This window comes from Brienomyrus brachyistius, chromosome 2 (genome assembly GCF_023856365.1).
Source record: "Brienomyrus brachyistius isolate T26 chromosome 2, BBRACH_0.4, whole genome shotgun sequence".
Classification (NCBI taxonomy): Eukaryota; Metazoa; Chordata; class Actinopteri; order Osteoglossiformes; family Mormyridae; genus Brienomyrus; species Brienomyrus brachyistius.
In genome coordinates this window covers 11,392,481-11,402,924 of record NC_064534.1, presented here as the reverse complement: position 1 = coordinate 11,402,924, position 10,444 = coordinate 11,392,481, and the positions used below count along the sequence as shown (strand labels likewise).

Below are 10,444 nucleotides of genomic sequence, written 5' to 3'. Positions count from 1 at the left end.
GTATTAACAAGATTATTAACGGGGGGGCTCTGCATTACGGGGTGAGATAACTTTGTTCTGCTCCTATCAGCTAAAACACCAGGGTCTGCCAGCCCCCCTCCCCCGGCCCTCCCCCTGATCTCCAAGGACCCGGTGCTGCGAGACAACGATTAAAAACTGCCTGCCACTCAAAGACTTAAGCCCCCCTGCCGATGGAAGATTATCCATCATCTGATGTAAGAAATCTCTCGGGATACTCAGGGACAGGACAAAACCTTTGGTCATATTAACAAAGCTTAAAATGAACCCACTTTAAATTGATTCTCTCTTCTAGAGTACTGCCTGGGATTCAAGTTGCTTAATCATTATTAATCTATATTCTGCATATCATAAAAAGCAGTTACTGTATTCACAGTAAAATAAAACACTTTACATGAAAAGTATTACAGTATATATTTTAAACTGGAGATCTAAGCCTGACTGAACTAGCGTCCTCGCGATTACCAGCATGCTCAGAGGCCGATGACGTCACTGGCACGGAAGCCCATCAGCAATACTATTATGTGCAGTGAGCATTAATAGAATATATACCACCGGCACGGGATTTTATCTAGTAAAATGTTCTGTAAAGCACCTTTAATATACAACATCTATTAATGAGACCGAAAGGAATACATATTAAACACGTATTTAGTACATTCTAAAAATCATTTGCCGTAAATGTAATTGCATAACTAGCCTATAATGTCCAAAGTTCAATTGTCTGGAAAGACCAGTGTCATAATCGCTATTTTACTGAACGTTGTTAATACTATTTGGTTAACTTGCCGTCCTGTAAATCGCAGGCCGTTTTTTGTGTGTGTACTATTTATGCAGCGACTGGCAGAGTAAGTCATATTGTGCATTGCGGTGTATACAGTTTCTCATATTGTTATTATTATATTTTGTTATAACCCTTTTGTTTACGATTACGTCAGTACCCAGTTTTAATTACATGGCAGATAGTGCAATCAAAGTCCAGCTAAACTTTCCGTATAGCTAGTCGAAAACAATTTACTGTAGTAATCTTTAACAAAGTACTAAAAACGTTGTTTTTATCACAGAATGGACTTAGTGGCAGAGGACGCTTCGCAAAAGCTGTGGTCATATCATCAGGATGAATCAGGATGGACTTTGGCGAAAACTTCAGTAAGAATCAATGACGAAACCATTACTGTCAATGTAGATGGTGACTGCATCTCCAAATTTTAAAAACGTGTAGAAGTACATTTATTCAGAAGCAGTTTCGAATTTGTAATAATGTAGCCGATTATCAGCTTCGGATGTTCTTACATGAATTACCTGCTCTTGTTGCTTTTTTGTTGTAGGGAGATGTTGTAGTATCATGGAAACCATCCAATGAGTATGAAGGGAAACTGTAAGTCCTGAATGGATACTGAACTATCTATATATTGCTATAGACTTACATCAGATATGGAGATCTCTGTATATTTAATTCCTTGGGTGTGAGACTTACACCTTGTTCTTTGGATCTTTGGAAAGGTACCGTGGTCAGGCAACCATTGAAGACACACCCGAAAATATCATTCCTTTCATGTATCTTCCAGAGCATAGAATGAAATGGGACAAGTCACTACAGTCTTATTCCATTCTTGAGTATATTGGCCAGGTGAGACCCAGAACAATTTCATGGACTGTTTGAAGTCTAGATCATTTGGGTGTCAGCCTTGCTTTTCAGGAAGAAAATAGAAATTCAGCTATGAACAAAGTCTAAAGAGTACCAGTGCTGAACGACATATTAAGAGTGCAGTGTTCACCCAGCTGGAGATACACTGCCTTACATGTGACTGGACTGCTTTTAATAAGGGCACATTTAACATGGGAGCATTTGCTTTTTCGACAGGAGACTTTTATTTGTCACACTGTCACCCACAGTTACGGCATGGGTCTCATTTCATCCAGAGATTTTGTTGACCTTGTGAAGGTAAAACGGTACAATGGAGGAGTAGTCACTACTAACTGTGAGTAACTGGCATACACATCGCTAAGCATGTTACCCTGGTCAGTGTATCCTGTGTTAACTACTTCCTTCTCTGGATTTCTCATGTAGCTGTGAGTGTTGATTATCCCCAATGCCCGCCATGTTCACCTCACATCAGAGGACACAACAATGCATGTGGATATGTGTGCTCTCCTCTACTGGGGTAAGTACTGTATGTCCCGTTCTGTGTGAAGAAAAAGCCAGAAGGGCTACACTAAGACAACTTCAGTCAGATGATAGTTTCCAAAGTGATTTGGAACTTCAGATTGGCAGAAGTGCACAGTTTGACTTCAGATTGGCATCAAGTCTAACTCATAATGCAATCTAGTGAGAAATGTGCAGTAAAAAATCTAAAGGCTGAAGGTTCACAGTGTTACCTAAACTGGGTGTATGAGATCAAAGAATATATAAGCCTCTATGGAAATTTTGAATTATCATGTTAAGTAGTCATAAAGAGTAGCAGGTGGTAACAACTTGTGTAAACACTTCAGGGCTAATTTATTTTTATAAATAGTGTGACTGACATCTCAAGTCTGTAGTACAAATGTTTAACTAATACATTTTGGTCAAACAGATCACACAAGTACTACACAGTATATGTGCACGTCTTCTTGCATGGCTTGACTATGGTGAGTGGATGCGTTAATTTGTGTGCGTGTGTTGCCAGGACTCCCTTCCGGTCCCAGTTCGAGGTCTACATCCAGCCTGATTTAGGGGGGATGCTGCCTCGGACTGTAGTGGAAGCTGCTCTTCCCAACAACATCATCGACCTGGTCAATTGTGCTCGGGCTGGGCTGAAGGACTATTGACTATTGACAGTATCTTGCCATAACCGAACAGGTGCTAATACATGAACGCTGTACTCTTAATAGCATGGACATTTGTTATGCAATATAGGAATAATATGTAATACAGGAAATTAAACATTGTAACTGTAGAAATACTGCAGATTTGAAATCCTAGTCTCAAAACCTTTAGAGTTTGACTTTGGGATGATCAAAATTGTGTGGCCTAGGGACTGGGTTACCCAACTGCACATATAAAAGTGTATGATAAAAAATAAAATAACAATGGCAGGTGTTATTTCAGGTGTCAATTAAAGGATATTCTTCAAAGCAGCAACCATTTCATCTCCAAAGTCAATCCAAACTAAATGTTTGCTCCCCCCATCATTGGTCATGGTTCATCGTTGTGATTAATGCTGTCGCTTTATAAGTGGTGTGACGGAACCAGCAACCTTGGAAGTCAGATGTTTTAAGACATGTTTACGGCCTGTATGACCCTTTGTACAGCAAGAAGTTTATTTGAATTTTTCCAACAACAATGCATTATTACCCAGATAAAATATATATATATATATATATATATATATATATATATATATATATATATATATATAAACATACCTGAGTGCCTTAACACTGAATAATAAACTCTCGGGGAGACTGACCCCCAGGACACACAATGTTACATTCTTTAACTTTGACGGAGTTTGACTTTGGGATGATCCAAAATGTTTTGATTGAACAGTTTCTGTTGACACTTCTGCTGTCAGTTTTGTGTGAAGCCGGCATTGTGCAATTCATGTTTTTCGAGGCTGCCTGACCCAACCACACATCTCCTTGGATACAAGTGAATGACAAATACACAAAGTAACACTGCCAGGCTAAATGTAAGGATATTCTTAAAAGCAGCAACCATTTACATGTCATCTCCGAAGTCAATCGAAACGAAATATTTGACCCCCCTGTCATTGGTCATGGTTCATCACTGTGATTAATGCTCTCACTTTGTAAGTGGTGTGACTAAACCTTGGATGTCACATCCTGTATGACATATTTACGGTCTGTATGGCAAGAAATGTATTAGAATTTTTCCAGCAATAATGCATTTCTCAGATAAACCATGAACAAAACATACTTTAACACTGTGTAATAAACTATCTTGGAGATCAGTCTCCCTGAGACACAATGCAACATTCTTTACAATGAAACAGCTACAACTGACCTTTTTATTTTCATCTTTTTAAATAATAAAAAAAAAAATCATATTTACACAGAATACTTATTCAAAACTGTCGTACTGTGATTGTACTTAAGACTTTGGTCACAAGAACAGTTCAAGATCACTGCCTGTCTGAGAATGTCAGACGACCTCACAGACACGACAGCGCCACCCAACCCCTTTGGCTGGAATTGCACTTATACGCCTGTATAATCAATAAAATTCCTTCACCAGAAGGATTTCACTTATACATAAAATAGTAGTGACACCTTTGGCTTTTAGGTAGGTGTCATGTATGGTGTGACACGCTCCATACGCCATCCTGTTGCGCATATCGCAGCTTGGAAAAGCCTGCCACTGTCTTAGATTAATATATGTGTGTGACCCATCAGTGCATACAGGCCATACTGCTCATGCAGATGTTTCAGCATGGCTTGAAGTACTTCAACAGGTTGTTCACCTGGGTGCGGTTGGATGGATTCAGTTTCTTTCCCTTGGATGGCCTGCTGCAGCCGCGCTTAGGGGAGGGCAGAGTCTGTGAGGGTGGGGTTGAGGGCGGGGTTGAGGGCGGGGCTCGCGTCTCTCGCTTCCACTCGGCCAGCAGCTCCCCCTGCAGTTCTGCGGGGAGCTCAACAAACACCTGGGGGTCCACGTGAGAGGGCACCTCATGGACGGGTGAGTTCAGCGAGTGATTCAGGCTTTGGGCCTGGTCTGCAAGCGTGCATGGAGCCAAGCTGGGTGGCTGCAGTACAGCTGGATAAGAGGCCTCCCTGGAAGCATGTTGGCCCAGTCCCGGCCTTGTAGCAGGACTCGCAGTGGAACCAGGGCAATCCGGAACTGGAGCTGAAGCTGCGCTAGATCTCAGCTCCCTCTGGATTTCCTCAGGAAGTTCCCAGAACACGCTGGGGTCGACTCCTGGAGGTGGAGAGGGAGCTGACCTCTGCTGCAGTGGTGTACTGGGGACCAGAGACGACTCCTGCAGTTCCTGGTTGCTGCTTGTATCAAGCGCCCCCTGCTGACAGGTAGGACCTGAGCACTGGAACATGATAGGAATCTGATGCATTAGGTTTATTATCATTATTATTATTAGTTTTTATAAACATTATGCTTAAAACACCCAGATGTCATATTAATAGTATATGCAGAAATTCTCCACATACACCATGAATAAGAAAGATGAGGTGCTGTAGAAAGTGGCATAAAATACTAACATGTTTGCTGTTGCAGTGAGCACATGGATAAAATGAGGAAAACATGTTTTTCCATTAACTAGAATACATGTATCCTTTGCGTTCATTTTGAGTAAAACAGCCACTTATGTAGCCTAATTTTGGGCAGTAACTTTTTATCAAGAAATTACATAAAAGTACCATACTACCAAACATATCACATTTAAAGACTTGCAGATGTAAACATTCAGTACAGAAAGTAAAAAAAAAAAAAAAACCAGTATATATTATGAGACATACAGAGATCAGCATACACTTAGGTTGTAGTTTGGTTGAAGCACAGCTCTCCTCACCTCTGCAGCTGGTGCCTCCTTTGGCTTCACAGGAGACCCCTGTGAGAAGAATGACACTATGGAGCCCCTAGTGCCCAAACAGCACAACTGCATGTTGGTGAAGCACACGCTGATGAGGGTGATATGGAACGGCATGTGTCTGTCCACCAATCTGAAGAAGAGCTTCATGCCCAAGGACACCAGGGGTGTTACCGCATCCCAGCTGCCTGTTTTCACATAAGAGTTTCAGAGACGTGACCAAAAGATCAAATGCCCATCATACTTATAGAGGTAAGAAGCGAAATTACCATGGAGCAAATGCTAATAACCAACAAGCTTCCTAGCAGGCTGTGACCAGCTCAAATGTGAGTGAGAGGCAGAGGCGACTGGCACCTGAGCGGATCTTTTGCCCCAGGGTGGTGGGCAAAGGGCACTGACGGCTTTCCCTGCTCACCGGCTGGCTGGACTCTGAGAAACGCTTGATGGTCAGACGAATGGTGCGCGGAACCCTGCCGTCCCTGTGCAACCTGACAGCGACAGCGTCAGACACGCAGCACCACAGTGATGATGGATCGCAGGAGGCCCCGCCCCCCTCCGCCACACCGAGCCGCCCACCTGTGCAGCAGACTGGTTACGAGCTCCTTGACCTTCTGCGTCACCTCCACTTCTGTGGACACTTTTTTGAATGAATCCTCATCACTGAGAGACTGAAATGCGAGGGAAAGCCAGGCTGTGACGGAATCTCCAAGCAGGCGAGGAAGCCCTAACTGCGACACACTGCATGGATCCAGTGCGATGGCCTCAAGAGCTCAGCCTTACAGTCAGGACGCTGGGGAATGTGGATTCCCTAATTCTACCTGCTACAGTAAGATCTCTGTATTACAACCGAACAGGCCACATCTCCACATCCCTCCAAACCACATCACTCTTCAAGCCAACACATGCAAATAGACAGACATAGATACAGATATATGAATTCCCCTTAGGGATTAATGAGGTTTAATGCCCCAAATATTCTCAGTCACAAAAAAAAAGCCTGATTTTCCAAATAAGTAGCCGGTTGTTCTTAAGTAATTGTACTGCAACAGTCAGCATGAAATCCAGTTGTGCACCAAGTTAAAGATATGTGTCAATTATACACTTTGAGATTGCAGATTACAAGCTTGTGCCCCTGAGCACCACTAAGCAGTCATGTTCACTATGTAGGATGACTGCATATTAACTGAGCTTCGCAAGACAGGCTGCTCACTGCCAGGGAGGGTAATTTCATTTTAAAGACTAAACTAAAGACAAACAGGATTTACGAATAATTAGAAGGCTTTTCTTACAAGCAAGAGCAGACTTAGTGACAATGAGGAGCTTTATTCATCATGAAAAGGGAATTATTGGTAATCTGCCTGTTGATATTTTGGACCTTAGTGCCCATGACATCTGTCGTACACAAGTGTTTGTCCAGCAGGGCGGCGATACCTGTGGGGGTCCTCTGGGCGTGACGGGCAGGGGATCAATGCCTAGACTCAGGCAATGAATGCGGCGAGCACAAATCCCGCCCAGCTCCTTCTCCAGAGTGGGCAGGGGGCACCGTTGCAGGTCGACTACGCTGTGAATGCCGAGAGCCTGCAGGCGTGTGGCGGTGCTACGACCCACACCTGCGGGGGGGGGGGCATGGTAACACACTGAAAATATGTCCCCCGCCCCACCAGTACCACAGAACCAGGACTGGACGGAGCTTACTCGGTATGGCGCGAACGTGGATCAGGCCGCGCATCAGCTGGGCGGAACCTTCAGGCAGCAGCGTTGTCTGCTGATTGGGTCGGAAGGTGCCAGAAACCAGCTTGGCCAGAACCTTGCTGGAGGCGACGCCGGCGCAGCCCGTGAGGCCCAGCTGGGTGTGGACGGCGGCCCGGAACTCTGCGGCGATGTGGGACCCCAATGCTAGCCGGTGGTGGTCGGGGGCCGTGGGATCTAGGGCTGGATAGACCACAACGCGACCGATTGTTAAGCAATGAACCAAAACAAGTGATAATTTAATTCCTCTCATCTTTTGCCATGTGCTGGCTTTTCCCAGCATATCAATCTGTTTTTTTTTTTTTTAAACCCATTTTATTTAAATTTGAATCAATCCTGTGTCATGAATTATCTAATAATTCGGTCAAGAAGGGTGTAAAAAAAAAAAAACTACACCCCCGGAACATTGGTGTACCAGATATTTAGAAATTCATCTCAAACATTCCAACTCCAGATCCTACAAGCACCCTCATTCTTCCACCTTCAAAGAGAATCAGCCTCATTTTCATCCCACAGTCGAACATTTCTACAAATTCCAACCAATTCCTTCTACACTTCTTGTTGTGAGTTAAAAACCACATGCACAGCTTACAGAAATGTATGGCAGGCCTGAAAAAACACATTAACTCCTTTTCCCCCAGCTGTGCATAAAAGCTACTTTGAATAAATACCTTTATCATGAGCACCACCTAGTGGCAGCACGGTGCACGTGACTAGCAGAAGAGCAAATTGACTTTGGTCAATGAATAGGCTGAAGTGGCTGTATTTCTGAGCAAGAGTCCTTTATGCATGCAGGCACATAGGCACACGTGCCCACAAAAAACATTGACTGACCCTGCTGGTTGTAAATATGGCCATTGACTGAAAGGTCAGAAGGAAGAGGCTCTTTCTTTAACTTCTTTTCCACCAGTTCTGTGACATCCACAAAATTCTCATCAAGGCCCAGTCTCTCCACCAGGGGGCAAAAACTCTCCAACAGTTCTGGAAACACAAAGCAAATCTCTGTCCGTTTGTCTGTCCATCCGTCCACTTCAGACTACATTTCAGCTGATAAATGTTGGGTGATTAGGGTCTATAGTGCCAGTAGGCACCCAATCAGCACCTGCACAGGGCCTATAAGAGTAAAAAGCCTGCAGACAGACGGTGTTACCTGTGACTTTATAGGATATTTCCCTGTAAGGAGTCAGGTCTTCTCCATTGAGAAGGACCAGCTCGGGGCATTTAGCCCTGGCTTCCGTCGCCATCATGCGCTTGGTCACCCCAAGCTCCCTGGCCAAGTAGTTGCACGTGACAATGAAATACTTCTGGTGAACAGCTAAATGCAAAACATTTATAGTGAAACAAACATTTTTATTTGCTAATTTACTTAAGAGACAGCTGGATGTTTAAAGAAAAAAATCTACAGAACTCCATTAGATGTACATGAAGTGGCTGATAACTCGTTACAGTTCATTAAAAAGCTTTCATAAAACAACTTAATAACCTGATTAGCTACTGGGGACGACCAATAAAGCCACCTTGGAGGAAGTTAAGCGCAGCTAATGCAGCTGAGAAGGCGCAGATTATATTTCCTATATAGCTGGAAAAAAATCCAAATCGCATTTCATTAGAAGATAAAGAGGTTTTATTTCAGGAACTGATGCGATTAAACATATCAAGCGTCCTTAATTTAGCCAATAAGAAAGCTGTCATTGACCTAAAGGTAGGTTCCACAGGGCTGGGTTGCGGATCATCTCCACCTGGGCGTAGAAACAGTCCAGGTCAAAGTGCAGGATGACCCTCTGTGGCTGACCTTCTGGAAGAAAGCACCACACACACCACCATAACAGCTCACACATATGCATACTTATGGACAGGGTCGGTGTTCAGCTGGCTGGCGAGAGATTTCCAATTCGAAACAAGTCTGCACACACATTTACATCTATGCAAGAGTTTTATTACCTTGTAAATACTCTGTGGGTTTTGCAACCTACCCCAACACTTTTTATGTAGCTAATTTTAGGTTTATAATGGAATAATACAGATTTGCCGGGATATTTCTTGCGTGAGAGTCTGAATGCATGAGTGTCACGCTGGATGCTGACAACCCTGCATGGTGCTTCTGTGTCATTAAACCAGACCCTTCAAATCCATTTCAATTCTGAGGATAACGCCTCTTTTTTCCCTAGTATCATGCATACAGTATATACGGCTCTGTGGGGAGTTTATATATTCCCGGTGCACTGATTTCATTCTGCATGTCGAGGAGACCTGATAAACCTAGTGATCCTCCTAATGGTTTCAGTGTCCGAGCAACTATGCACTTTGCTTAGTTTAAATCTTTGTTTATGTTCAGTCATGCGTGAAAACAAATCTACAGAATCCAATCTTACGACATGCAATCCTGCAAGAGAATATTTTACTGTAAAATGTAGACGAATCTGATATTCTCATTCATTAACAAACAAATAAGCTGCACAGATATTAATTTCTGTCGGTGTCTTGGGTCGCTCCGGGGAGTCCCGGATACCTGCGTCCCGGCTGTCGGCCAGCCGGCTCGCCGCGTTGTCCGCGCTCTCATCGGTCCAGTCAATGTCATCGTCAGACACCGGCGGCTCGCCTTCATTATCACCCAGCCCCATCGTCTTAATTACTGTGCAAAAAATGCATATATAGCTGCAGACAGAAGCCACGGAAAGGGCGCCGCTTCCTGTTATTCTTCAGTAGTGGCTGGTTTCCGCAACAAACCAAATTTCAAACAGACGTGGCGCCATCTACAGCGACGGAGATTCACACGGAAACTACGGTTTAATTCAGAGCCGCAGCACGTTTTATACGTACTGAAATTAAATATTTACCAAATCATACATTCTGCATTATTAATATAATCTAAGAAAATTAGGATTTTTCCTGAATGTTCAGAAATAGGGCTGGGTGTTTATACTGTTTATAGATATTGAAAACTGATTGGTAACAGTTTGTGAGATATGTTAGATTTGGTTAATGTGGCTGGAAACGCCATATATGGCTGGGATCCTGTGGAAACGGAAAGTACTCTGGGTTTACGCGCTGGTTTCAAGGAGCTAAAGTTACTTCTCTTTGCTTTTACCTTTCATGTGACCACAGCCCTATCCTAACATTGATTCTGACCT

At 43.5% G+C, this 10,444-nt stretch overlaps 2 protein-coding genes across 2 annotated transcripts; one reads left to right on the top strand and one right to left on the bottom strand.

Annotated features, from left to right (window-relative positions):
- The first annotated feature begins 565 nt into the window (after positions 1–565).
- LOC125725117 (stAR-related lipid transfer protein 6-like) lies at positions 566–3,381 on the top strand. The gene is made up of 7 exons (XM_049001719.1): positions 566–866; positions 1,083–1,167; positions 1,347–1,396; positions 1,522–1,648; positions 1,883–2,000; positions 2,090–2,183; positions 2,688–3,381. Exons 1-7 carry the CDS (start codon positions 724–726, stop codon positions 2,827–2,829), a joined length of 759 nt encoding a protein of 252 aa, XP_048857676.1. The 5' UTR covers positions 566–723; the 3' UTR covers positions 2,830–3,381.
- Positions 3,382–3,427: 46 nt separating this feature from the next.
- On the bottom strand, positions 3,428–10,082 carry poli (polymerase (DNA directed) iota). The gene is made up of 10 exons (XM_049001714.1): positions 9,823–10,082; positions 9,010–9,108; positions 8,464–8,628; positions 8,148–8,294; positions 7,260–7,496; positions 6,996–7,174; positions 6,141–6,232; positions 5,919–6,052; positions 5,547–5,752; positions 3,428–5,060 (listed from the first exon to the last, which is right to left on the bottom strand). The coding sequence occupies exons 1-10, from the start codon at positions 9,932–9,934 to the stop codon at positions 4,449–4,451; spliced, it is 1,983 nt and encodes a 660-aa protein (XP_048857671.1). The 5' UTR covers positions 9,935–10,082; the 3' UTR covers positions 3,428–4,448.
- Between the last annotated feature and the right edge of the window lie 362 nt (positions 10,083–10,444).